Below are 22,015 nucleotides of genomic sequence, written 5' to 3' on the forward strand. Positions count from 1 at the left end.
CTCATCAAAGTAGAACATAGATGTCATCCTGTAATTCAAGTCTTCAAAGTTAAGAAAAATGACACATCAACTATCTTAAACATTTTACTAATCACTGTCGTGGAAAGGTGAGGTGGTGAATGTTAAAAAAAGGGATTTTTATAAAGAATGCCATTTTCTTCTTAAAACTCGTCGAAAATGCCAGTTTTTTCTTTACTTGTTCAAATTGCCAGTTTCGTAGGGACCACAACGTAAGAGATTACAAAATTGCCCTTTGTCTACAAACACAATAACACGCACGCAGGAGAATCCAAATAGGACATAAATTAGTAGAGTGGAGGGGACATTAATGCCGATGTGACAAGGCATAGTACAGAAGCCAATAGACAAAATTATACAACAAAACACAAGTCCATCGGAAAACAAGTCCATCAGAACATAAGTTGACAGAGAATCATACAGTAGTCGATAGACAAACTCCTACAGTGAAACACATGTCCATCACAACACCGGTTAGTACAGAAGCCGATAGACAAAATTATACAACGAAATACAAGTCCATCGGAAAATAAGTCCATTGGAACATAAGTTGATAGAGAATCATACAGTAGTCGATAGACAAACTCATACAGTGAAACACATGTCCATCACAACACCGGTTAGTACAGAAGCCGATAGACAAAGTTATACAACGAAACACAAGTCCATCAGAAAACAAATCCATCAGAACACAAGTTGACAGAGAATCATACAGTAGTCGATAGACAAACTTATACAGTGAAACACATGTCCATCACAACACCGGTTACTACAGAAGCTGGTAGACAAAATTATACAACGAAACACAAGTCCATCGGAAAACAAGTCCATCAGAACACAAGTTGACAGATAATCGTACAGTCGTCGATAGACAAACTCATACAGTGAAACACATGTCCATCACAACACCGGTTAGCAGAAAAGCATTAAAAGTACAAACAAACGCCTGTCGACAAAAAGCTGAAAGACAACAAACATACATGTCTGCCTCATAAGGTTGTTGGTTGTGGTACAAAAGAAAAAGTTGAATTTTGATTGACCACAAATTGAGATAGACAGATAGGTAAGTAGGCTTCTGTTAAATCATACAGAAGACGATAGACAAAACATACAGCAAAACACATGTCCATTGGACCACAAGCGGACATGAATACATACAGCAGACGATAGACAAACTCATACAGCGAAACACATGTCCATCACAAACACCCTTGTGCAGAAAAGCATACAAATTACAAACAAAAGCCGGTCGACAAAAAGTTGAAAGACAACAAACATACATGTCTACCCTGTAAGATTGTTGATTGTGGTGCCGTATGCCAGGAGGAAGGAAAGAATGTCGAGAGCAGGTGAGAAAATAACAGCAAACTCATACATATTGCATCTTGGGGGTGTAGGAGGAGGTTCGAATCCTCGAACATGGGCAGTATCAATAGATGGACATCTACCTTTGGTTTGGGATTTGGTCCACCGAAGGCAAAACATGGGCAGTATCAATATTCTGAATGGTTTCCTCCGGAAACTGGTCCGCAGAAGACATGACATTCCTAGAGTCTTGATCGGACCTGCAATGTAGAGGAGGTTTGTAATGATGTCAATATGAAGTAGACAAAATGGCAACATGTCAAACAAAAGATAGACATCTACCTTTGGTTTTGGATTTGGTCCACCGAAGGGAAACAATGGCCAGTATCTGCGTCCTTAGCCGAAGCGCAACCCGGAGAAGTGTCTGCGACATCAGTTGGGTTTGGTCTACCCTAACTCTTACACAACAAGATCATGTCTATCAGATGGGTTGTCTACCCCATCTCCTATTATTTTGCCCATAACTATACAAAACAGACAACAAAATAAACGGGCAATAGTTCTTATACAACCCCATCTCCTCTTCACCTCTGACGGCGGGTGGAAGCAACGGTGGAGGATTACCCCGTAGTAGGGAATTGATGAGAAATATCATACCCAACCTTGAGGGGAGCATCTCCAGAATGAACAAAAAACGTTCTTCTTCCATTGGTTTTGTTTCTTCTCCATTAGATGAGGCCGTCGGAATTAATTGGAGATGAGAAAAAGGATATAGAAGTGTCTGTGGAGAGAGAGAAATGAAAAAAGATAAATAATCGAAGATGAAAGAACAAATAATAATATTAATTATTTATTTTATTATTCAGTATTTTTGGAGGATAAATTTGTCAATTGAAAGAGGAGTTGTGGCAGCCAGGAAAAGTTTTTAAGGAAAATGACATTCTTAACTAAGTAGGTCACTATTCATGGCATAAATAATAATTTTCTCTTAAAAAAATACATTAAAAAAAAATTCTACTGGAGAGAATAAAAAGAATGCAAACACGTGGTGGAAGAGGTTAATTGCTGTATCAGATATTCGGACAATCAGGACCGTCCACATCACTCAGGAACCAAAAAATAATCAACGAAAATAAAATAAATGAGCCCTTTTTAAGAAAGAAAAAACCGAATCTAATAAGCTGCTTTTTATCGTGTCTTTCAAATTGCTAATGACTTCGAAATTGCAAAAATTCCAAAAGATATAATCATATACATTTTGAATAACTCCCTCCGTTTCAAAATATAGGATGTTTTGGAAAAGTTTGTTGTTTCATAATATAGGATGTTTTCAAATTTCAATGCAAATTTTAGATTAGTTTAATATTTTATATTATGCAGTATTGTTTCTGATTGGTTGAACTTGTTAAAAGTAAAGACTTCTTAATCCGCGTGCATTGCTTAAAACATCCTATATTTTGAAACGGAGGGAGTACTAAATATTCAAATAAATATGTTTGGTAAAGGAAAAGAGACAAAAGAAAAAAAAGAAAAAAGCCAAAAGAAAGGTAACTTCTACGCCACAACAGACTTACGTGTCATGTCTCCCATATCCGCATGCAAAATCCAATAGATGACACATTCTACCTCATCCACTTATATTTACCCACGTGTCACTCTCTCTCTCGTCTCTCGTCTCTCTCTCTGAATAACGTTTACCGACCTTCTCTCTCTTTTGGACGGCAAGACTCGCCGTCGTTCTTCCCCCCCTCCCTCATTTATTGGGTTTCAATCTCCACGACCACAACTCTCTCTCTCTCTCTCTCTCTCTCAATCAAAAAAAAAAAAAAACGTTTTTTTCTTTTTCTTTTCTGAACCTCGATTACGCCTTTTTGAGTTTTCCTGGGATTTCGATTTTGGATTTTATTCATTTTCGATTGTTTTATTCTTCTGGGGTAATTTCAAAATTTGATTTTTGAGAGACCCCAAAACACAAAAATCATGCAGAGGATCGTCGATAATGCTCTTGCCGTTACAAAAGAGTGAGTCCCAGTCTCTCTCTCTCTCTCTCTCTCTCTCTCTCTGTTCCGTTCGAGCTTTATTATTAGTGTCGTCATCAGTCCACGTTTAGTGATTTTGATTTGGTTTTAGTTGCATGTTTTAGTCTCTCTCTCTCTATGAATTTAGATATGTATTTGTGTGTTTCCTTAGTTGAGAAGGTCTATACTGTACATTTGATTTTGAATATGGAAGATGCCAAATGTTGAACCTCTGGGGATTCAATTTCGATAATATCTTAGTAGTATGATTTTGTTAACAAAAAGGTATCTTATTAGTCCTGTAATAATTTACAGTGATTCTCTTTGTATCTACATGAATATAGTATCTTTACTTTTAAACTTGTCCCTTTTCTTATTGGTGGTATTTAGGATTGCTTATATTGTCTATAATTGGTTAAGCTTAGTATGATTTTTGTTTTTTTTGTTTAAGTGCAGGTCGGTGAAAACTTTGACTTATGAGTCTTTGAACAACTTTGCAAGATGCGTTAATGGTGTTTCTGCACTTCTCTTGACACTTTTGCCTGGAAAGTCTAATATTCTTGAAGGTCTTCATGGATGGGAGCTTAGGCCTACTTTACGTGGACCTCGTTTACCACGGTGGATGCATAAGTATATCTCTCTCTCTCTCTCTCTAACACTTCTCTTTTTGCCTGCTCTTTAGGCTGTTGTCATGTAATGCTTAATTCTACTCTCGCTTTTGATTTTCTCTGCGGTTGCAGTGGAGTTTCTTCTTTCAACCACTTCATTCACGAGCTCTCTGTGGATTCTGATACTTCAAGCTTGGAGTATTCCTCTGCTGAAGAAGATGATTATAGTGATGGCATGTCCACGCCTCCATCACCGTCCTCTCAAACCTCACTCCGCTCTTGGGCTAGTCTTCCTGCAAATTATGAAAGCCATTGGACAGATTGGATAACGCTCATAGTCTGGTGGGTTTTACTACCTGCCCGGATCCTTCTATGGATACCGCTGTATTTTTTACGTCTTCTTGGTAGACGTAATTCAAGAATGTTGCCTATGAGCCCAGGGAGGTACGGACATTCTTCTAGACCTTACTTTAGCAAAGCTATCCCAGGGAAAGAGCATGATGTCCCTAACCGAACTACTGATAGAAGACGCGGAGTCATTGAGGTTTGTGTTGGATGACCATAATCTCATAGACTGTATTAAAGAGGTTTACTTTTTTCTCATTCTTGAAATTTTCTCACACACTCCTATGTTTTTTTTCTTTTTCAGGATCTTCAGCTTGGTATCGAGATCTTTATAGAAACAATATTTGATTTTTTTCACAAGGCGGCACATCTTCTTCTTTCTCCATCAGAAACGTTTGGAATAGTTTTATCATGGTGCTCTTCCTCCAATCACAGTCACAGCTCTAAAGGAAACTATGGCGACGTTTCGGATGATGAAATTGTGCAGGTGCAGACTGCCACTCTAGGATATAACGATTCATCTCCTACAGAAAGAACCACAACCACAACGAGCTTATACAATACAGATACTCGGACTTGTCAAGATGTTATAACAGAGCTTGGGTAAGGGGAAAATGTGTAGAAGATGCGTCTTGCATCATTGGTTTATACTTCTGCTGTTACTCAACCATTTACCCTTTGATTCATTTTCTCTTATAATCTTGATAGGTATCCGTATGAAGCTATTCGAGTTGTTACATCAGATGGATATGGTCTTCTCTTGGAAAGGATACCAAGGTATAGGGTCTATTCTGGTTCAGTTTCAGTTAGTTCTCTTGTTTTGTATTCATTAATTTACTCTCATGTATTTTCCAGACGAGATGCAAGGAAAGCTGTTTATTTGCAGCATGGTGTAATGGATTCTTCAATGGGGTGAGTTTGCATAGTCTCTTTCTTTGTTGACTTGTCAGGTTTCTCATCTGTACCTTTATCTTTCAGATGGGTATCAAATGGTGTTGTTGGATCTCCGGCATTTGCTGCTTATGATCAAGGTCCGTGCCAAAAAGTTCCTTATTTCTCTAGTTGTGATAAAATATGCATGTAAACTTACCATATGCTTTACTCTATTTTTCTTGTCAGGCTACGATGTTTTCCTAGGGAACTTTCGCGGTTTAGTTTCAAGAGATCATGTGAACAAAAACATATCCTCAAAAGAGTAAGTAGAGTATAGAGTAGCTGTTTCTTGATGGATTTGATTTTTTGTATAGTTCTTTATTGATGGATCCTCAAATCATGCAGTTTCTGGCGTTACTCCATCAATGAGCATGCAACGGAAGATATCCCAGCTATGATAGAGAAGATCCACGACATCAAAACTTCAGAACTGAAACTCTATCAGCCTACTGTGGAAGAGGTAGTAAAAGAGGAGCAACCGTATAAGCTCTGTGTTGTATCTCACAGTTTAGGCGGCGCAGCGGTTCTGATGTATGTAATCACCCGTAGAATCGAAGAGAAACCACACAGATTCTCTAGACTGATCCTGCTTTCGCCTGCTGGATTCCATGACGACTCCAACGTGTGTTTCACGTTCATGGAGTACACATTCCTTTTCTTGGCTCCTGTACTAAAACGGATTGTTCCCGCTTTCTACATCCCCACCAAGTTTTTCCGGATGCTTCTCAACAAGTTAGCTCGAGATTTCCATAACTATCCTGCTGTTGGTGGATTGGTCCAGACATTGATGAGTTATGTGGTTGGTGGAGATAGCTCAAATTGGGTTGGAGTCATGGGTTTACCTCACTATAACATGAATGATATGCCGGCTATATCCTTCTGTGTGGCTCAGCATCTTGCTCAGATCAAACATAGCGGTAAGTTTAAGATGTTTGACTACGGCAGCAGTTCAGCTAATATGGAGGTCTACGGTTCTCCTGAGCCACTCGATCTTGGGGAGTTTTACGGACTGATCGATGTGCCTGTGGATTTGGTAGCCGGAAAGAAAGATAAAGTGATTAGACCTTCAATGGTTAGGAAACATTACAGAGTGATGAGAGATTCAGGGGTTGATGTTTCATACAATGAGTTTGAGTATGCTCATTTGGACTTCACCTTCTCTCACCGCGAAGAGCTTTTGGCCTACGTGATGTCGCGGTTGCTGCTCGTGGAGCCGACACAGACTCAGACGGTTCATAAGAAAGGGATGAAGCTGAAGAAGAAAATGGAAACAGGCTGACCTCATCTGGTAACTACGAAATTAGGTTTTTATAGAGTTTGTGGTGTCTTATTTGTAATGTTGTTCATGAGAGATCGGCTTAGAACAGACGAACAGTGTATATATGGATATGGTCTTTTTTAAGCTGTTTATGCCAGTGTCACTTTCGATAGCAAGTACTAGCCACTGATTTATCCACAGAAAGTAAAATTGAATACACGATCGAAAAGAGACGGATGATATACAAACTTTGTATGTTACAGCTAAAGTTTGTAAGAGACTTTATGAGGTTTCCTAAGAAAAATACATATATGTATACATCTATACTTTTCTTTATACTTGATGCTGATTCAGACAAATAAAATGATTCAGCAAAAACATCAGAAGTTTTGGGAACAGTTTGGGTAAAATGGAATGTCTGTCTGGAGCATCAACCTCAAATCCTACTCACGAACATGGGCCAAAGTTAGACATAGTCAAACGTCGTATACAGATAGTCGTTTTTCAATGTCTATACGACATATCGGACACGTTGTACACTTGTCTGCACATAGTCTGCAACAAAATTGGCACAGAAACAAAAATTGTGAACAATGACATCGAGTCAGTTATGGCCAGATATGCATTTCATACATGTAGCCTACTAAGTACACCGATATGACCTCATAGATTCCTAGTTTCTTTATATAGTAGTTGCAGACGAATTGAGTAACAGAGTAACCAATGCCTACACTTATTATACTATGATATAAGTAGTTACCTGCAGAGAACGCGGTGTCTACATGGAAGCAGTACCAAACTGATTTCTTTTTCAAAGCAAACCCTACACAGCACTTTTTCCTGGAGTAAAAGACACATGGACACAGGATTAAGCCAAAGGGAAAAGTAAAATAGATAGAGGGGAGTTAAAAAACCATCATAACTAATAATGCATATACATTTTGCAGTCTTTCATATTCCTGCTGGCTGAATTTTGTGATTTCGGTTTGTTCACCAAGAGCCGCTTGAAGTCTCCACACCTAAAGATATCAAATTAGATTGAATGCAAACAACAGTTAAGTAATTCTAATATCAGCACTGAGTTGGAAAAGAAAAATGCAAGAAAGAGAAGTAAAGTCACCTCTTCGGCAAGATCTTCCTTTGGCATTTTCTTGACTATCTCAGGCGGATGACCACTAAAAGTATTGTACCTGCACCAAGCATATTATAATGAAATCTTCAGCAGATCCCATTAAATTTTTTGTTCTTCGACCATATAGAAGGTTGGGATATACTAACTAACCCAGATTCTCGATCAAAGTACAGTCGAGCTTGTTCCTCCCGGCTTCCTTCGTCAATCGACCACCACCCTAATAGCCTGAGCGGGTGAGAGCATTACTGATTTCTGTTAGTATTAAATTTTGTGAATCAAAACCTTTTAGGAAAAACAGACAAACGTGTTTATCACCTGGAACCATGGTGCAAGAATCCCAAGCAATCATGGGCACTTGATGCAAATCTAAAGTACAATCCCGGACCAGCTTCCCCTCGCAGTAAGAGGATGATCTTTTCTATGAGTTTAGATGCAGCAAAGAGAACACCGAGGCCTTGCAACAGGAATAGAGGAGAAAACAGTAGTGGAATAGATATATCCTTAGCTCTTTCAGGAGTCCCCTGAAAGTTTTAACCGTTTGCCTTTTCAGTATTGTCCAAAGACAATATAATAAGTAAGAGAGAGATGTGGTTTATACCTCTAGATACATGCAAAGGACAACTTGAAATACAATAAGGGGGATTTTTAACATATGACCACCAATATCTTGCAAACCGCACAATCTATCTTGGTGGATATCCTCTTCTGGAGCAACTACAAGGCCACTGTTCCAGTCAAGATATCTGATAGTGGTGGAAGATGACGCAGTCTCTCGGGCGCGTGAACCTCTATGGATTACTGGGTTGGACCATTTTGTGCAAATAAGAAAAGCAAAGCACTCGGCAATTCTGCAGGCACAACATATAAACATACATTAACATTTCCAACAACCGTAAAAAAGCCAAGTGTTTCTTAAAGACTTAAACAAAGAAAGACCACGGCATCATACCCAAAATTTATGAATAAGTCCCACCAGCCAAGAGCAACTACATCACCTGTGTATTTAAAATAATACAAGAAAGGAGAATAAGAACACAATAATCCCATCAACAAAAATGACAAGTGTCTTCAGAATGTGTCGAGCAACTACATCACAGTTTATTTGAAATAATACAAGAAATGAACTATGAAAGATATGATTTCAACAGGTAAACAGACACAGTAAGACAGCTATTCAGGGAAGCATTCAAGAGATAAGTATTACCCGAAAGCTTTAGGAGGGTAAAAAACGTAGCAGCCAACGTGAACACCATGGAAATCGCAACCCAGAAATGCTGCAGGCAACAAGGAAAAAGCATTTAAATGTTTATATTCAGTACTGACCAACTTCCTCCGCCCATGAACAAGAGATTAGAAAATCCCAAGCCTGTGTTTGTGAAAACTAGAAAATTACAGAAATTGGTCAAAATGTTCTCCTTTCTCAGTCCTAAGTTGTGTAACTGAATTTTTCATTTATGGTTGACAGATTGATCTTTCCTCATACTTGAAACAGCTGAACCAAGCTTCCGGGCTTGAAAGAAATTATGCAACACATGTGGACTTACAGGAAGTGCCTCCCATATTGCGTCATCAGTTATGCTGTCATCGTCTCCTGGCATCAATGCTCGACACATTCTGAAGATAAAGCTTGCAGTAATTAGGAACTTTATAATTTATATGATGTAGCTTTATGCGTTAACCAGACAAATAGACCGAGTGTCTTTGTTTGAGAAGTTAACAGAATAAAAGTAGTTTTACAAAACAGTTAACATTTTAATACCTCAAATTGTCCACCAGTATCGTTAACTCAAATGCCAATAAAGGTAAGAATGCAATCTTCAGACTCACCGCTGGTGGCCAATGAGCTGCATTTAAGATAGAAAAGATCACAATCCAATCATATGGGAGAACAATGAAAAAATAATCCGTTTTTTATGTCCTCCAAGTAAACCATTCATATATCTGAAAACTCAAATCAAACAGTAGTAGCAAGACGAGACTTTGAGAATGATACCCAATGCCAAATAGTCAAATACTTATCACCAAAACAAACCCCTGAAGTGGGAGAAATCAGCAAGTTACAAGAAGAAAAATTTACCATAAGAACTCTCGAGGTATATACAGAGGAGTAATTCGAATGATACAAGCAACGGTGTAGCGACAACGGCATGGCATGGAGCCCACTGTGTACCAAAAGGGATCATATACAAATCAGGACAATTAACTGGAAAACTCACAAGAAGGACTTTGAGTAACATTTTAGCTAAAAGAGGTAAGAACATAAAAAAAAACATACATGACGGTTACGTGGAACAGCAGGAGCAGGAAGAGAGAATCTTCCCCTTGCAACAACTGCATGAAAAGCCCACAGCGGGAAAAACACCATCCTACATAACACCAAAAACAGAGATTTTGTCAATCAAAGTCTGTAACAAAAACAGAAAAAGCAATGAAGATAACTGATAAGGTCAGAGAAAAGCTAAATCCTTTAAAGAGAAACTCCATCTAAGATAAAGGATGTAACATTTTAACAGTATTTGGTACAAAATGTTGTATACATGACATGAGTATCCAAAAAATTGCAATCAAAATGTTGTATTGACGTCATTGGGTTTTGTTGCTATTAACGGCAAATAGAAACAAGGAATCAGTGATTGTTAAAGGAGCTGAGCTGCTTTCTCAATTCTCTGTCTGAACCCACAAAAACAAAATAAAAATTGATACTTTACTTTCTGTACAGAAAGAAAAAAAAACAGTCATCCATGACGAAAGAGACAACCTTTAAGCTTCGAAATTCAAAGAGGGTCAAGAAAAAAAGAAAAAAAGGGTCCCTGCCCAAAATCCAAAATCCCCAAATGATCAAATCAGGTAAACGATTCATCAACCCTCAAAAATGAAAATCGAAATCGAACCAATCAGAACAGAGAAGAGTCATCATGCACCCAAATTTCAGAGAAATGAGAGAGAGAAGAAGAGACTAACCACCATGAGCAAGAGACGGTGTGATCAAGCTTAAGCACCAATAAAAGCGTGAAAGAAAAAAGTAAACTATGAGCCGCCAAGGCTTGTATCGACTTGAGCACTCTTCTACAACTCATCCCCTTTATCTCTATCTATCTAACAACGAATTATACTACTCCATTCAAATCCATTACCCTATACGATAAAAAGAAAAACAAAATTCTCAAATCTCTCTCTTTAGAATCAATCAATCTCTGAAAAGTCGAGTAATTGGGGAATACGCTATTCGAGAAATGCTGCTGCAATGTTTTTATGTTATTAATGGATGGACCCCTGTTTCTCTTGTGTATCTCTCTTCTCCGGCTTCCTCTTTTATTTTTTCTCTCTCTCTCTCTCTCTCTCTCTCTCTCTCTCTCAGTTTATGAAATTTTTATTTGGAAGCAAAAAAACAAACAAAATCATTATTTATTGCTCTCTCATTTCCTTTGGATTCCTTTAAGAGATTAGTATTATTTTTTTTAGCTTTGCTTGCACGCCATTAGAGTTAAACGCAAACGCGTTCTCAATGTCCTTTTTTATACTGTATGTCACTTTCGCTAACTAACTATTAATTAATTAATTAGTTCACTTTCAAATATAGCATAATCATAATTAAGGTCCCCTCTATTAAAGAATGGAGAGACCATTCGGATAATTACTGAAACCAGACCTTAATCTCATGTTAGGTAACCGCTAATATCTGTTTTTTTTAATGGATTCTGATGTCATAATAATTAGGGATAATGGCTTCAGAAACTAACTTTTTTCTTTATAAAAAAGTGTTAAGGATAAAGGTTTTGTTTCCACTGAATCAAAAGAAAAATTTATGAATTGAAACTTAAAATTAAATAACGCTATTAATAATGTTTACTAGTATGGGATAAAATATCATTCTAGTATTAAAACTTAAAAGTCAAAACATTATGAAAATAAACATATAAATTTATAATCGTATTATAAAAAAAAAAATGGAAGACCCCACCCACATAAAAAACACGATCTCTCACGCTCATTCTTCTTTGGCAAGTCGTGACTTATCCAAATTGGCACATAAACATAACAAACCACTTAATTTGTTTTATAAACTTTATATATATATATATATATATATGATTGCGATTGATGATGAAAATATCTTTAAACAAATTGGCATTTATCTTATTGATTATATTTTGTAGTTGTCCCCCTCTTTTTGTATATTTGTGTGTGGTGGGGTGGGGTAAATAAAATTTTTTCACTTGAATGAATCTCACCCGACCCAAGTCACAAAAACTGTTGAGAACTAGAAACGCTTAAAGCGTGTCAAATCTTTGATATTTTATAAAATTAGTCCAACAACCTTCATAATTGGCAGGGAGAGTCACGAGTAGTAACAACAACAACAAACAATAGAGCGTTGACGGTGAGCTGAGCTCTAAAAGTAAAGTATTAAACTGGTTTGCAATAATACTCTGAGTCTCTGACACAACTTTTTCCTCTTTTAATGTTTTGTCAAAAACTGACACATCTTCAACGGACACACTCGGAGTGAATCTTGTGTGTTTTATATTTCCTTGTTTTTTAGTGCCAATGTACATAATCTGCAACTCTTGTATAGTACAAGATCTAGTGACCTATAGCTCGCAAATTTGAAAATTGTAACAAAGGGCTTGCGCAATAATTATTATTTAACCAACTAGCTAGTGGAAAAAAATACATTGCTTTCCATAAGTTTTAGGGTTTGTTTTTTCTTCTTTTTTTTTTTATTTCTTTCTATTTATTATCAATACTAATTAGTTAAATACCTTAATTTTGCAACAATGATGCATGGAAAAATTGTAAATAAGTGGATATATATTATTCACGTCTTTGTAGTCAAACAACACAACAGCACATCGGATAAAGAAATAACATGTTGTTGTTATTCGTTAACATGAAAAAAATTCGAAGACAACTTTTGCAATTGAAAGCCCAGAGAACTTTTGGGAGATCCGAAGCCCAACAACCTTAAACGACAAGACACATTGTACATATCTATATCTATATTGTGTATTATTTTAATAGACTGGTTTAGGAAACTCTTAAACTGTATATTTAACTTGACATTTTAATTGATTTAATAAAATTTGTATATTTTATGTTATTTAATCACGATTTTTAGAAGTTTTTTGAAACCCATTATTATTCAATTAATAATTACAAATTTATCTAAAAATATTTAGAGATTATGAAAATTTTAAAAGATTTTTTTTGTTAAAAATATAAAAATCTAAATCTTATAATTTTTGATAGGATTTAATAAAATTTTATAATCATAATCTTATAATTTTTGATAGGATTTAATAAAATTTTATAATCATAGTACTTATCTAAAATTCTCAAAATTATTTAAAATCTGATGAAAACTCAAATAAGTAGGAATACAGTATTAGATTATTGAATACATCCCTTAAATTAAGCGAAGAGCTTATTAGCATCGTGTGTGTTTTTTACCAACGCTATTGGTCGTTTCGTCGTCATCCGGGAAGGGACACACAAATCGGGGAGATGTCAAGCAGAGAAAACCCTAGCGGAATCTGCAAAAACATTCCCAATCTCATCTCTTCCTTCGTCGACACTTTCGTTGATTACTCTGTTTCCGGCATCTTCTTGCCCCTAGACCGTAGCCCACAGGATGAGACTCAGCAAACGAGGTTCGATGAACCAGAGCGTCTTGTTGCCATCGGTGATCTCCACGGCGATCTCGACAAGTCAAGAGAAGCGTTCAAGATCGCTGGACTGATTGATTCTTCCGACCGATGGACTGGTGGATCCACGGTGGTTGTTCAGGTGGGTGACGTCTTAGATAGAGGCGGAGAGGAGATAAAGATACTTTATTTCTTAGAGAAATTGAAACGAGAGGCTGAGAGATCAGGAGGTAAGGTTCTGACTATGAATGGGAACCATGAGATTATGAATGTAGAAGGTGACTTTAGGTATGTTACTAAGAAGGGTTTAAAGGAGTTTCAGATTTGGGCTGATTGGTATTGTTTAGGGAACAAGATGAAGACTTTATGCAGAGGTTTGGATAAACCTAGGGATATCTATGAAGGCATTCCAATGAGCTTCCCTCGTATGAGAGCTGACTGTTTTGAAGGAGTTAGAGCTAGGATTGCTGCGTTGAGACCTGAAGGTCCTATTGCAAAGAGATTCTTGACTAGGAATCAAACGGTTGCTGTTGTTGGTGATTCAGTGTTTGTTCACGGTGGTCTTTTAGCTGAGCACATTGAGTATGGTCTAGAGAGGATAAACGAGGAGGTTAGAGGTTGGATTAACGGGTTGGGAGGAGGAAGACATGCTCCTGCGTATTGTAGAGGAGGGAACTCTGTAGTTTGGTTGAGGAAATTCTCGGAAGAGATGGCTCACAAATGTGATTGTGCAGCTCTTGAGCATGCTCTTTCCACTATTCCTGGGGTTAAGAGGATGATCATGGGACACACAATCCAGGACGCTGGTATCAACGGTGTTTGTAACGATAAAGCCATTAGGATTGATGTTGGCATGTCCAAGGGATGTTCCAACGGTTTGCCTGAGGTTTTGGAAATCCGCAGGGACTCTGGTGTGCGGATAGTGACATCGAATCCATTGTATAAGGAGAATCCATATTCTCATTTAGCTCCTGATAGTAAAACAGGTCTCGGGTTGCTGTTACCAGCTGAACATGTTCCTAAGCAAGTGGAAGTCAAAGCTTGAAGACCGACCTTTTTAGCAAAACACTAGCTTGATACTCTCTCTGTTTAGATGATTCATGCCTTTTGCAACTTCAGCATTGGCGGATTCTTTGTATGAACACATCTTCTTTAGATTATATAAATTGTGGTTTCAGTTTTCAGAAAGTTAGATAATGTTTTTAGCAATATGGAACCTTATATCTGATTCAAATTTAGATAATATAAATTGTGGTTTCAGTTTTCAGAAAGTTAGATAATGTTTTTAGCAATATGGAACCTTATATCTGATTCAAATACATTTGTTAAAGGTCTATAAATGATTTGATCTTTGGTTTACTCAAAAGACTTAGGGGCTGTTATTGGAGAGATGATTTCTAAATCCATATGGAATTGTAAATTTTAGAAATCAAAACAGATGGATTTTGAAATAACATGTTTTATCCTTGGATTTCAATCATTCTATTTTACACTATCAAATCCATTCAAATCCATATAAAACATAATATGGATTTTGAAATCCAAAAACAAATCATTAAATGAATAACAGGGGATTTTAAAAAGTATTTGTAAATCATAGAACCAATAACACATGATGATTTTGATAACCCCCTTATTCTGACTTCCTTTAACTGAATCGCTCAATGGCGTGTGGTAATGTAATCAAATCACTCTCAGACAAGAAACCAAACATTTGATGTTTCTAAAATTACACCAAGGTGTTTTGTTTGGATAAGGTAAGCTTATTATTATCTGATGGCTTGTGTTCTGCTTCCATTGCCACAATTATCCGTTTTTTTTTATTATCGCCGGAGCCGTAAAGGGTCAAGCTTTCCTCGCGCCGTCTACAGTACCAACGCCGTTTCGTCCAATTCTACCAATGCCAATCATTTCCTTCGCCGGATCTCCAGTTTCTGTGAAACCGGAAACCTCAACGAGTCCTTTCGACTTGTCCAGGAACTCGCTGGTGATGAGTTTCTTCTTGTCCGAGAAGCTCTCGGGCTTCTCTTACAAGCTTCTGGGAAGAGAAAAGACATTGAAATAGGGAGAAAGATACACCAGCTGGTTTCTGGTTCGATCCGGTTAAGAAACGATGACGTTCTCTGCACCCGTGTGATCACCATGTACGCCATGTGTGGCTCTCCCGATGATTCTCGTTTTGTTTTTGATTCATTGCCCAGGAAGAATCTGTTTCAGTGGAATGCTGTTATCAGCTCTTACTCAAGAAACGAGCTTTACCATGAAGTGTTGGAGATGTTTATCAAGATGATCTCAAAGACTGATCTTTTACCGGATAATTTCACTTTCCCATGTGTGATTAAGGCTTGCGCTGGGGTTTCTGATGTTGGGATCGGGCTTGCGGTTCATGGGTTAGTGTTGAAGACCGGATTGGTTGAAGATGTTTTTGTGGGTAATGCGTTGGTGTCTTTCTATGGAACACATGGTTTTGTTACTCACGCCTTGAAACTGTTTGATGTAATGCCTCAGAGAAACTTGGTTTCTTGGAACTCTATGATTCGAGTGTTCTCTGATAATGGTTTCTCGGAAGAAAGTTTCTCGCTTCTTGGGGGAATGATTGAAGAAGGTGCGTTTATGCCGGATGTTGCTACGGTTATTACCGTGTTGCCGGTTTGTGCAAGGGAAAGGGATTCAGGGGTGGGAAAAGGTGTTCATGGGTGGGCGGTGAAACTGAATTTGGACAAGGAACTTGTTGTTAACAATGCCTTAATGGACATGTATGCCAAGTGCGGTTGCATAACTGATGCACAAATGATCTTTAAGTTGAACGATTATAAGAATGTGGTTTCTTGGAATACAATGGTAGGAGGCTTTTCAGCTGAGGGGGACATACATGGGACGTTTGATCTTCTGAGACAGATGCTGGTTGAAAGTGAAGATGTCAGAGTGGACAATGTAACCATTCTAAATGCAGTGCCAGTTTGTATCAGTGAAACAGTCTTACCGAGCTTGAAGGAGCTTCATTGTTACTCCTTAAAACAAGAATTTATACACGATGAATTGGTAGCCAATGCCTTTGTTTCTTCTTATGCAAAGTGTGGCTCACTGAGTTATGCCCAACGTATGTTTCATGGAATAAGGAGTAAAACAGTGAACTCTTGGAATGCTTTGATTGGCGGCTATGCTCAGAACAGTGATCCTAGGTTGTCTTTGGATGCCTATTTGCAGATGAAATATTCTGGATTGCTACCTGATGTTTTTACTGTTTGTAGTCTTCTTTCAGCTTGTTCTCAACTAAAATCTCTGCGATTGGGAAAAGAAGTGCATGGGTTTATAATCCGAAATCGGTTAGAAAGAGATTTGTTTGTTTATATGTCAGTACTCTCGATATACATTCATTGCAAGGAGCTATGCAAAGTACAGGTATTATTTGATGCGATAGAAGATAAAAGCTTAGTATCTTGGAATAGTGTAATGACTGGTTACCTTCAGAATGGATTTCCTGAGAGAGCTTTGGGTTACTTTAGACAAATGGTTTTACATGGAATCCAGCCTTGTGAGATTTCTATGATGACTGTGTTTGGTGCGTGTTCTCTGCTACCTTCTCTTCGACTGGGAAGAGAAGCACATGCTTACGTTTTGAAGCGCCTCCTCGAGCAAAATGCGTTTATTGCATGTTCTATGATTGATTTGTATGCCAAGAATGGTTCTATAATGCAATCATTAAAGGTTTTTCATGGCTTGAAAGAGAAAAACGGAGCATCTTGGAATGCTATTATTATGGGATATGGAATACATGGGCTTGCAAAAGAGGCTATCGATCTCTTTGAAGAGATGCAAAGAACAGGTCACAACCCTGATGACTTAACTTTCTTAGGTGTTCTAACGGCTTGCAACCACAGTGGTCTGATCCATGAAGGGCTGAGATATCTGGATCAGATGAAGTCATCTTTTGGGATTAAGCCAAATTTAAAGCATTATGCTTGTATCATTGACATGTTAGGCCGAGCAGGGCAACTAGACAAGGCGCTAAGGGTTGCTGAAGAAGAGATGTCTGAGGAACCTGACGTTGGAATTTTGAATTCTCTGCTCAGCTCATGCAGAATCCATGGAAAGCTGAAGATGGGGGAGAAAATTGCTGCCAAATTATTCGAACTAGAACCAAAAAAACCTGAGAATTATGTTCTGCTTTCCAACTTATATGCAGGATTGGGGAAATGGGATGATGTGAGAAAAGTGAGGCAGAAGATGAGGGATATGAGTTTGCGAAAGAATGCTGGATGCTCCTGGATCGAACTAAATGGAAAGGTTTTTAGCTTTGTTGCTGGTGAAAGTTATTCAGGTGGTTTCGAGGAAATCAAAAGTCTTTGGAGTATATTGGGGATGAAGATATGGAAGATGGGGTACAGACCAGACACAAGTTCAGTACAACATGATCTAAGTGAAGAGGAGAAGATTGAACTGTTAAGGGGACACAGCGAGAAGCTTGCCATTACCTACGGGTTGATTAAAACTTCGGAGGGAACAACTCTAAGAGTTTACAAGAACCTAAGGATTTGTGTGGACTGTCACAATGCAGCGAAGTTGATCTCCAAGGTCATGGGAAGGGAAATAGTTGTGAGGGACAACAAAAGATTTCATCATTCAAGAATGGGTTTTGTTCTTGTGGAGACTACTGGTAAATAGGACTATAATTAATAATCAAATTGGTGAAAACAGATGCATTAGTAGCTCTTAGTCAGATCATTATTTAATGTGTTAATGTTCAGACGATACAAACATCAATGTTACAGTAAAGCTTTTTGTTGTTTGTGTAATCAATATAAACCAAACCGATAAAAAGCCTTGATTGGGTAACCTACTTTTAAGACTTTAAAAATGTTTAAAATTTTGAATTCCATTTTTTTTTGTCAATCAGACTTTTTTTGGTTTTTATTTTTTTTTTAAGTTTTGAAAGTCACTTTTTTTTTCCTTGTTTTCTTAAAGCTTCAAATTCATGTTTTAAAACTAATTTTTTTTAAAAACATTTTTTTTTTCACCCTTTTATATTTAAAAGCTCTCCAAAAGTATATATAAATATTTTACATATTTTTATAAATTAATTATTCTTATTTTTTTCTCTTTCTTTTAAGATCTATTTCAAATCTATTTTTAAAGATTTATTTTTATAAATTAATTATTCTTATTTTTATAAATTAATTTATAAATTAAATATTTTAAAGATCTATTTTTTCATCATCATCCCTAATAATACTATAAAAAGTTTATGAAATTCATTATTAATAAGAGAATAATATTCAAACAATGCATTGATTAGTGGTTAATGGATTTTTGACTGCTCATATAACTACTTAATAGAAAAAAAAACATTAAAAAAATTTAAAGACAGTATTGATATCTGCCAGAATAATCAATCACCAAAAACAAAAAAAAAATCAAAATATTGTAAGCGAAATTTTATATTGACTATTGGTATTATTACTATCTTTGTATTATTGAAAAATTAATAAGTTAATAAATTGATGTCTACAACTTCAATTACTTACTTTTTTTTTTGCCAACATAATACAAGATTAGCTCAAACGAACCAATTAGAAGGAAAATTGTTCACAAAGTTAGTTGGATGCGACTCCACTCTAGCTCGACGCGCCAGTTTTTCCGCACTACTATTATGTGATATGGGAATCTGAACTACAGAAAATGATAGGAATTCATCATTATCTTCTTCAATAACGTCTAGATATGTCTTGAAAGCAGGCCACTCGGAAGGCGATGACACCTATTTATTTCTTATTCTTATAGTTGTTTGTTTTTAATTAGTATTCAAACAAAATATCATAATTGATTGACTTATATTTTTAAAAATTTTAATTTATCATTAATAATTTTTTTTTCATTAAATGTTATATAAATTAATTTTTGACATAATATATATTTATTATTAATATTTATAAAAATAACAGGTACAGCTTTAAAAGTTGTTGGTAAACAATGATTTTAACAGTCAAAGTTTCTACAGTGAAAGCATCAATAACCAAATTCTCTTCACCTAAAATTTTAAAGTCAAAGTCTTTATAGCCAAAAGTAACCGCCCTTACCAATGAGGACCAAAATACCAAGTGAAACTGATGAATCATTTGAAACCCCCGAAATAAGTTTCAAATCTCCCATTGTTCACTATATATAAATGTCTATGCACTCTGTATCTTCACAAAAACAAAAGGAGAAGCAAGAGAGCAATGAAGACTTCCATGAGCATCATCATCGTCTTCTTTGTAACCTTCTTGGTTATCTCTGCTTCTTCCTTGAACCCTGAGGAAACTTGCATTCAAAGAGACATCGACAGGTCGCAACCTCCAAGCTTTTCACTCGAACCCAAGAAGTCTATGATGGACACGTTGTGCAGAGACATGGCTCGTTTCGTCATGTTCTCTGTGAGGATAACCGGAAAATTCCCATCTCGCTATGTTAAGGCGATGTGTAATGTCTTTGGAAATGATGAGAAGAAAGTGAAGGAGTACGTTTTGAAGAGATGGTTGGGAGGTTCGAAGTTCGTGTCTAGTTTATCTTGTTCTTTTCATTGATATATGATGTTCTTGTGCTTTGACCAAAAAAAGAAAATAAAAAAAAATTGATGTTCTTGTGCAATGTTATTGTCTTTATAATAGTCTTATGAAACACGATTAGCTAAATAAAGTACAAAAAGATAATGCAAATTAAATTCAACTGAATAGACAATTTTATGCAAAATAACTTCTGAATATAAAAATAAAGGTTAATGATTAGGGATTGAGACGCACCTAACTTAACTCATGTGTTAATCACTCATCAGGATAAGAACATTCGAACAATTACCGACACACAAAAGTTTGCAAGAAAAAAGAGGAGAATGTTGTCAAGATTGTTTAAGGCTGGTGAAAAGGTTTTGTTGAATCTGGTGAACAAGAAAGACTTTCACATGGCGTCAAGGAATCAGGAGAATTCTTCTCCCAGAGTGCAAGAGCTTTACGACCTCTGCAAGGAGACTTTCACTGGCAAAGCTCTGCTTCCATGACTGTCCAAAAACTATGCTCTGTCTTGGGTACTTTTTTCTTCTCTTTCTTCTTCTGTCTCTGTTTGATTTCTTCTCGGATTGCGGATAGGGGTTTTGCAGTTTCTGCTGGTTTTGATTGAATTAGTGATATTGGTAGTGATTTAGAAAGATTTGGTTGATAAGGGTTTATCATGAATAGCTCATTTGACTTGTGTGAATCCCACTAAATCTGGGCAATTGCAAAATTCACAATTTGAAATCGTTAAGAGTCGCTGAGGAATATGCAAAGGTTGAAACTTTATGTATATACATGATGAGATTTATGGTTTAGAGAAGAGATGCATCAATCTAATCTATTGTACATTAAAGGGACTATAAGGATCAGTGATTTTAGGGTTCATTGGGGGTGAAAGTTGAAGTTTTTATATGTTCTGCTTAGAGAAGAGATACAATCTTGTTCTGTTGTGCGCAGACTCAGTTAGTGATTGGTTTTTTGGTCAATTTTGTGCGCAGACTCAGTTAGTCCTGCAGATGTTGGGCTTCAAGAGGAAGCTCAAGACGATGATCGAGGCTATGGGGTTTCCGGTGTTAGCCGATTTAACAGAGTAGGACGATGGGCACAACCTATAACATTCTTAGACATACATGAATGTGATACTTTTACAGTAAGTCTTTGATTGGTACTGAACTCTTTTATTGTGATCAATCAAGAAAGCCTAAACACAAAAAGTGTTTATTTTGCTCTTCTTCAGATGTGTATCTTCTGCTTCCCAACATCTTCAGTAATTCCATTACATGACCATCCAGAGATGACTGTGTTTAGCAAAATCCTCTATGGATCACTTCATGTTAAAGCTTACGATTGGGTCGAGCCTCCATGTATTATCTCACAAGACAAAGGTGTGCCCGGTTCTCTTCCAGATTAATCCTTTTTTCTCATCTCAGTTATCACTTTTTGCGATTGATGATAATTAAGACTTCTTGCAACTACTACTTGTAACAGCAAGGTTGGCAAGATTAGTGAGTGACAAAGTGATAACACCTCAGTCAGAGATACCAGTGTTGTACCCAAAGACTGGAGGCAATCTCCATTTCTTTACTGCGCTTACTCCATGTGCGGTGCTCGACGTTCTCACGCCTCCTTACAAAGAAAGTGTAGGCAGGAGTTGTAGTTATTACATGGACTATCCGTTTTCCACCTTCGGTATACAAACTTTCTCTCTCGACTACTATCTTTTCCTTCAGAAGAACATTACTTTACCGGTTGTTTTTTCTTCTCTTTGATTGATGATGATAATAGCATTGGAGGAAGGAATGAAGAGGGTTGAAGGAAAGGAAGACGAATACGCTTGGCTTGTACAGATCGACACACCTGATGATCTTCACATGCGTCCCGGATCATATACCGGTCCAACCATCAGGGTCTAGAAAATTTTGTGGTTGGTTTTGTAGCTAAGTAGAACACTCTTGTATCATTCCAATATAAGTTTATCAATACAATTTTAGATTAAAGATAAACTCCTTGATTGGTCCATATCTGCTTCACACAAATGCAAGCAATTTTGAAACAGGGGAAAAAATACAAACTGGTAATGAGATATGTGAAGTTTGCATTTCAAATCTGTTTGCATAGATAAGTTTATGACCAAACCGAGTATCTCTTTGTAGTTTCAAACATCTGCAAACATACTGTCGCACAGCACAAACTTATCCATCAGCATTCAGCACACGTTGATCATAA

The 22,015-nt window shown here is 36.9% G+C and overlaps 5 protein-coding genes and 1 pseudogene across 10 annotated transcripts; 5 read left to right on the plus strand and 1 right to left on the minus strand.

Moving 5' to 3' along the window:
* Nucleotides 1-2,838: 2,838 nt before the first annotated feature.
* LOC104756182 (uncharacterized) lies at nucleotides 2,839-6,657 on the plus strand. 2 transcript variants are annotated; one of them, XM_010478723.3, is made up of 9 exons: nucleotides 2,839-3,344; nucleotides 3,798-3,971; nucleotides 4,082-4,493; nucleotides 4,599-4,897; nucleotides 5,003-5,071; nucleotides 5,150-5,206; nucleotides 5,273-5,325; nucleotides 5,414-5,489; nucleotides 5,573-6,657. In XM_010478723.3, the coding sequence occupies exons 1-9, from the start codon at nucleotides 3,304-3,306 to the stop codon at nucleotides 6,504-6,506; spliced, it is 2,115 nt and encodes a 704-aa protein (XP_010477025.1). In that variant the 5' UTR covers nucleotides 2,839-3,303; the 3' UTR covers nucleotides 6,507-6,657. The 2 variants fall into 2 exon arrangements, with proteins under 2 accessions (XP_010477025.1, XP_087350326.1); XM_087494200.1 differs by having other exon boundaries at nucleotides 2,967-3,344; nucleotides 5,003-5,206.
* An 18-nt stretch (nucleotides 6,658-6,675) lies between these two features.
* Nucleotides 6,676-11,103, minus strand: LOC104756184 (uncharacterized). 5 transcript variants are annotated; one of them, XM_010478725.3, is made up of 15 exons: nucleotides 10,839-11,103; nucleotides 10,579-10,752; nucleotides 9,893-9,983; nucleotides 9,695-9,779; nucleotides 9,377-9,461; nucleotides 9,162-9,231; nucleotides 8,822-8,891; nucleotides 8,567-8,612; nucleotides 8,216-8,465; nucleotides 7,933-8,138; nucleotides 7,768-7,842; nucleotides 7,606-7,675; nucleotides 7,424-7,504; nucleotides 7,246-7,325; nucleotides 6,676-7,040 (listed from the first exon to the last, which is right to left on the minus strand). In XM_010478725.3, exons 2-15 carry the CDS (start codon nucleotides 10,692-10,694, stop codon nucleotides 6,962-6,964), a joined length of 1,404 nt encoding a protein of 467 aa, XP_010477027.1. In that variant the 5' UTR covers nucleotides 10,695-10,752; nucleotides 10,839-11,103; the 3' UTR covers nucleotides 6,676-6,961. The 5 variants fall into 5 exon arrangements, with proteins under 5 accessions (XP_010477027.1, XP_087350330.1, XP_087350328.1 ...); XM_087494204.1 differs by having other exon boundaries at nucleotides 9,011-9,231; XM_087494202.1 differs by having other exon boundaries at nucleotides 9,101-9,231; nucleotides 10,839-10,994.
* Nucleotides 11,104-12,978: 1,875 nt separating this feature from the next.
* On the plus strand, nucleotides 12,979-14,450 carry LOC104756185 (shewanella-like protein phosphatase 2). Its single transcript, XM_010478726.3, has one exon. The coding sequence runs from the start codon at nucleotides 13,123-13,125 to the stop codon at nucleotides 14,305-14,307; it is 1,185 nt and encodes a 394-aa protein (XP_010477028.1). The 5' UTR covers nucleotides 12,979-13,122; the 3' UTR covers nucleotides 14,308-14,450.
* Nucleotides 14,451-14,905: 455 nt separating this feature from the next.
* LOC104756186 (pentatricopeptide repeat-containing protein At1g18485 pseudogene) lies at nucleotides 14,906-18,083 on the plus strand (annotated as a pseudogene).
* A 1,344-nt stretch (nucleotides 18,084-19,427) lies between these two features.
* Nucleotides 19,428-19,889, plus strand: LOC104756187 (uncharacterized). Its single transcript, XM_010478728.3, has one exon. The coding sequence runs from the start codon at nucleotides 19,481-19,483 to the stop codon at nucleotides 19,823-19,825; it is 345 nt and encodes a 114-aa protein (XP_010477030.1). The 5' UTR covers nucleotides 19,428-19,480; the 3' UTR covers nucleotides 19,826-19,889.
* Nucleotides 19,890-19,999: 110 nt separating this feature from the next.
* LOC104756188 (plant cysteine oxidase 3-like) lies at nucleotides 20,000-21,792 on the plus strand. The gene is made up of 5 exons (XM_087494206.1): nucleotides 20,000-20,322; nucleotides 20,788-20,939; nucleotides 21,027-21,174; nucleotides 21,278-21,478; nucleotides 21,575-21,792. Exons 1-5 carry the CDS (start codon nucleotides 20,292-20,294, stop codon nucleotides 21,700-21,702), a joined length of 660 nt encoding a protein of 219 aa, XP_087350332.1. The 5' UTR covers nucleotides 20,000-20,291; the 3' UTR covers nucleotides 21,703-21,792.
* The last annotated feature ends 223 nt before the right edge of the window (nucleotides 21,793-22,015 follow it).

This window comes from Camelina sativa, chromosome 17 (genome assembly GCF_030686135.1).
Source record: "Camelina sativa cultivar CO46 ecotype springtype chromosome 17, ASM3068613v1".
Taxonomy (NCBI): Eukaryota; Viridiplantae; Streptophyta; class Magnoliopsida; order Brassicales; family Brassicaceae; genus Camelina; species Camelina sativa.

Bases quoted from the DNA above. Each gene is read 5' to 3' on its own strand.
- LOC104756188 (XM_087494206.1), top strand. From the start codon at position 20,292: ATGACTGTCCAAAAACTATGCTCTGTCTTGG. The intron at 21,175-21,277 runs GTGTGCCCGGTT...TACTTGTAACAG, and splicing joins TATTATCTCACAAGACAAAG to CAAGGTTGGCAAGATTAGTG. The intron at 21,479-21,574 runs GTATACAAACTT...TGATGATAATAG, and splicing joins CTATCCGTTTTCCACCTTCG to CATTGGAGGAAGGAATGAAG.
- LOC104756185 (XM_010478726.3), top strand. From the start codon at position 13,123: ATGTCAAGCAGAGAAAACCCTAGCGGAATCTGCAAAAACATTCCCAAT.
- LOC104756182 (XM_087494200.1), top strand. From the start codon at position 3,304: ATGCAGAGGATCGTCGATAATGCTCTTGCCGTTACAAAAGA. The intron at 4,494-4,598 runs GTTTGTGTTGGA...TTTCTTTTTCAG, and splicing joins GAAGACGCGGAGTCATTGAG to GATCTTCAGCTTGGTATCGA. The intron at 5,326-5,413 runs GTCCGTGCCAAA...TTTTCTTGTCAG, and splicing joins ATTTGCTGCTTATGATCAAG to GCTACGATGTTTTCCTAGGG.
- LOC104756184 (XM_010478725.3), bottom strand. From the start codon at position 10,694: ATGAGTTGTAGAAGAGTGCTCAAGTCGATACAAGCCTTGGCGGCTCAT. The intron at 8,466-8,566 runs GTATGATGCCGT...TTGTGCCTGCAG, and splicing joins GACTTATTCATAAATTTTGG to AATTGCCGAGTGCTTTGCTT. The intron at 7,505-7,605 runs GTGACTTTACTT...TGATATCTTTAG, and splicing joins AGGAAGATCTTGCCGAAGAG to GTGTGGAGACTTCAAGCGGC.
- LOC104756187 (XM_010478728.3), top strand. From the start codon at position 19,481: ATGAAGACTTCCATGAGCATCATCATCGTCTTCTTTGTAACCTTCTTG.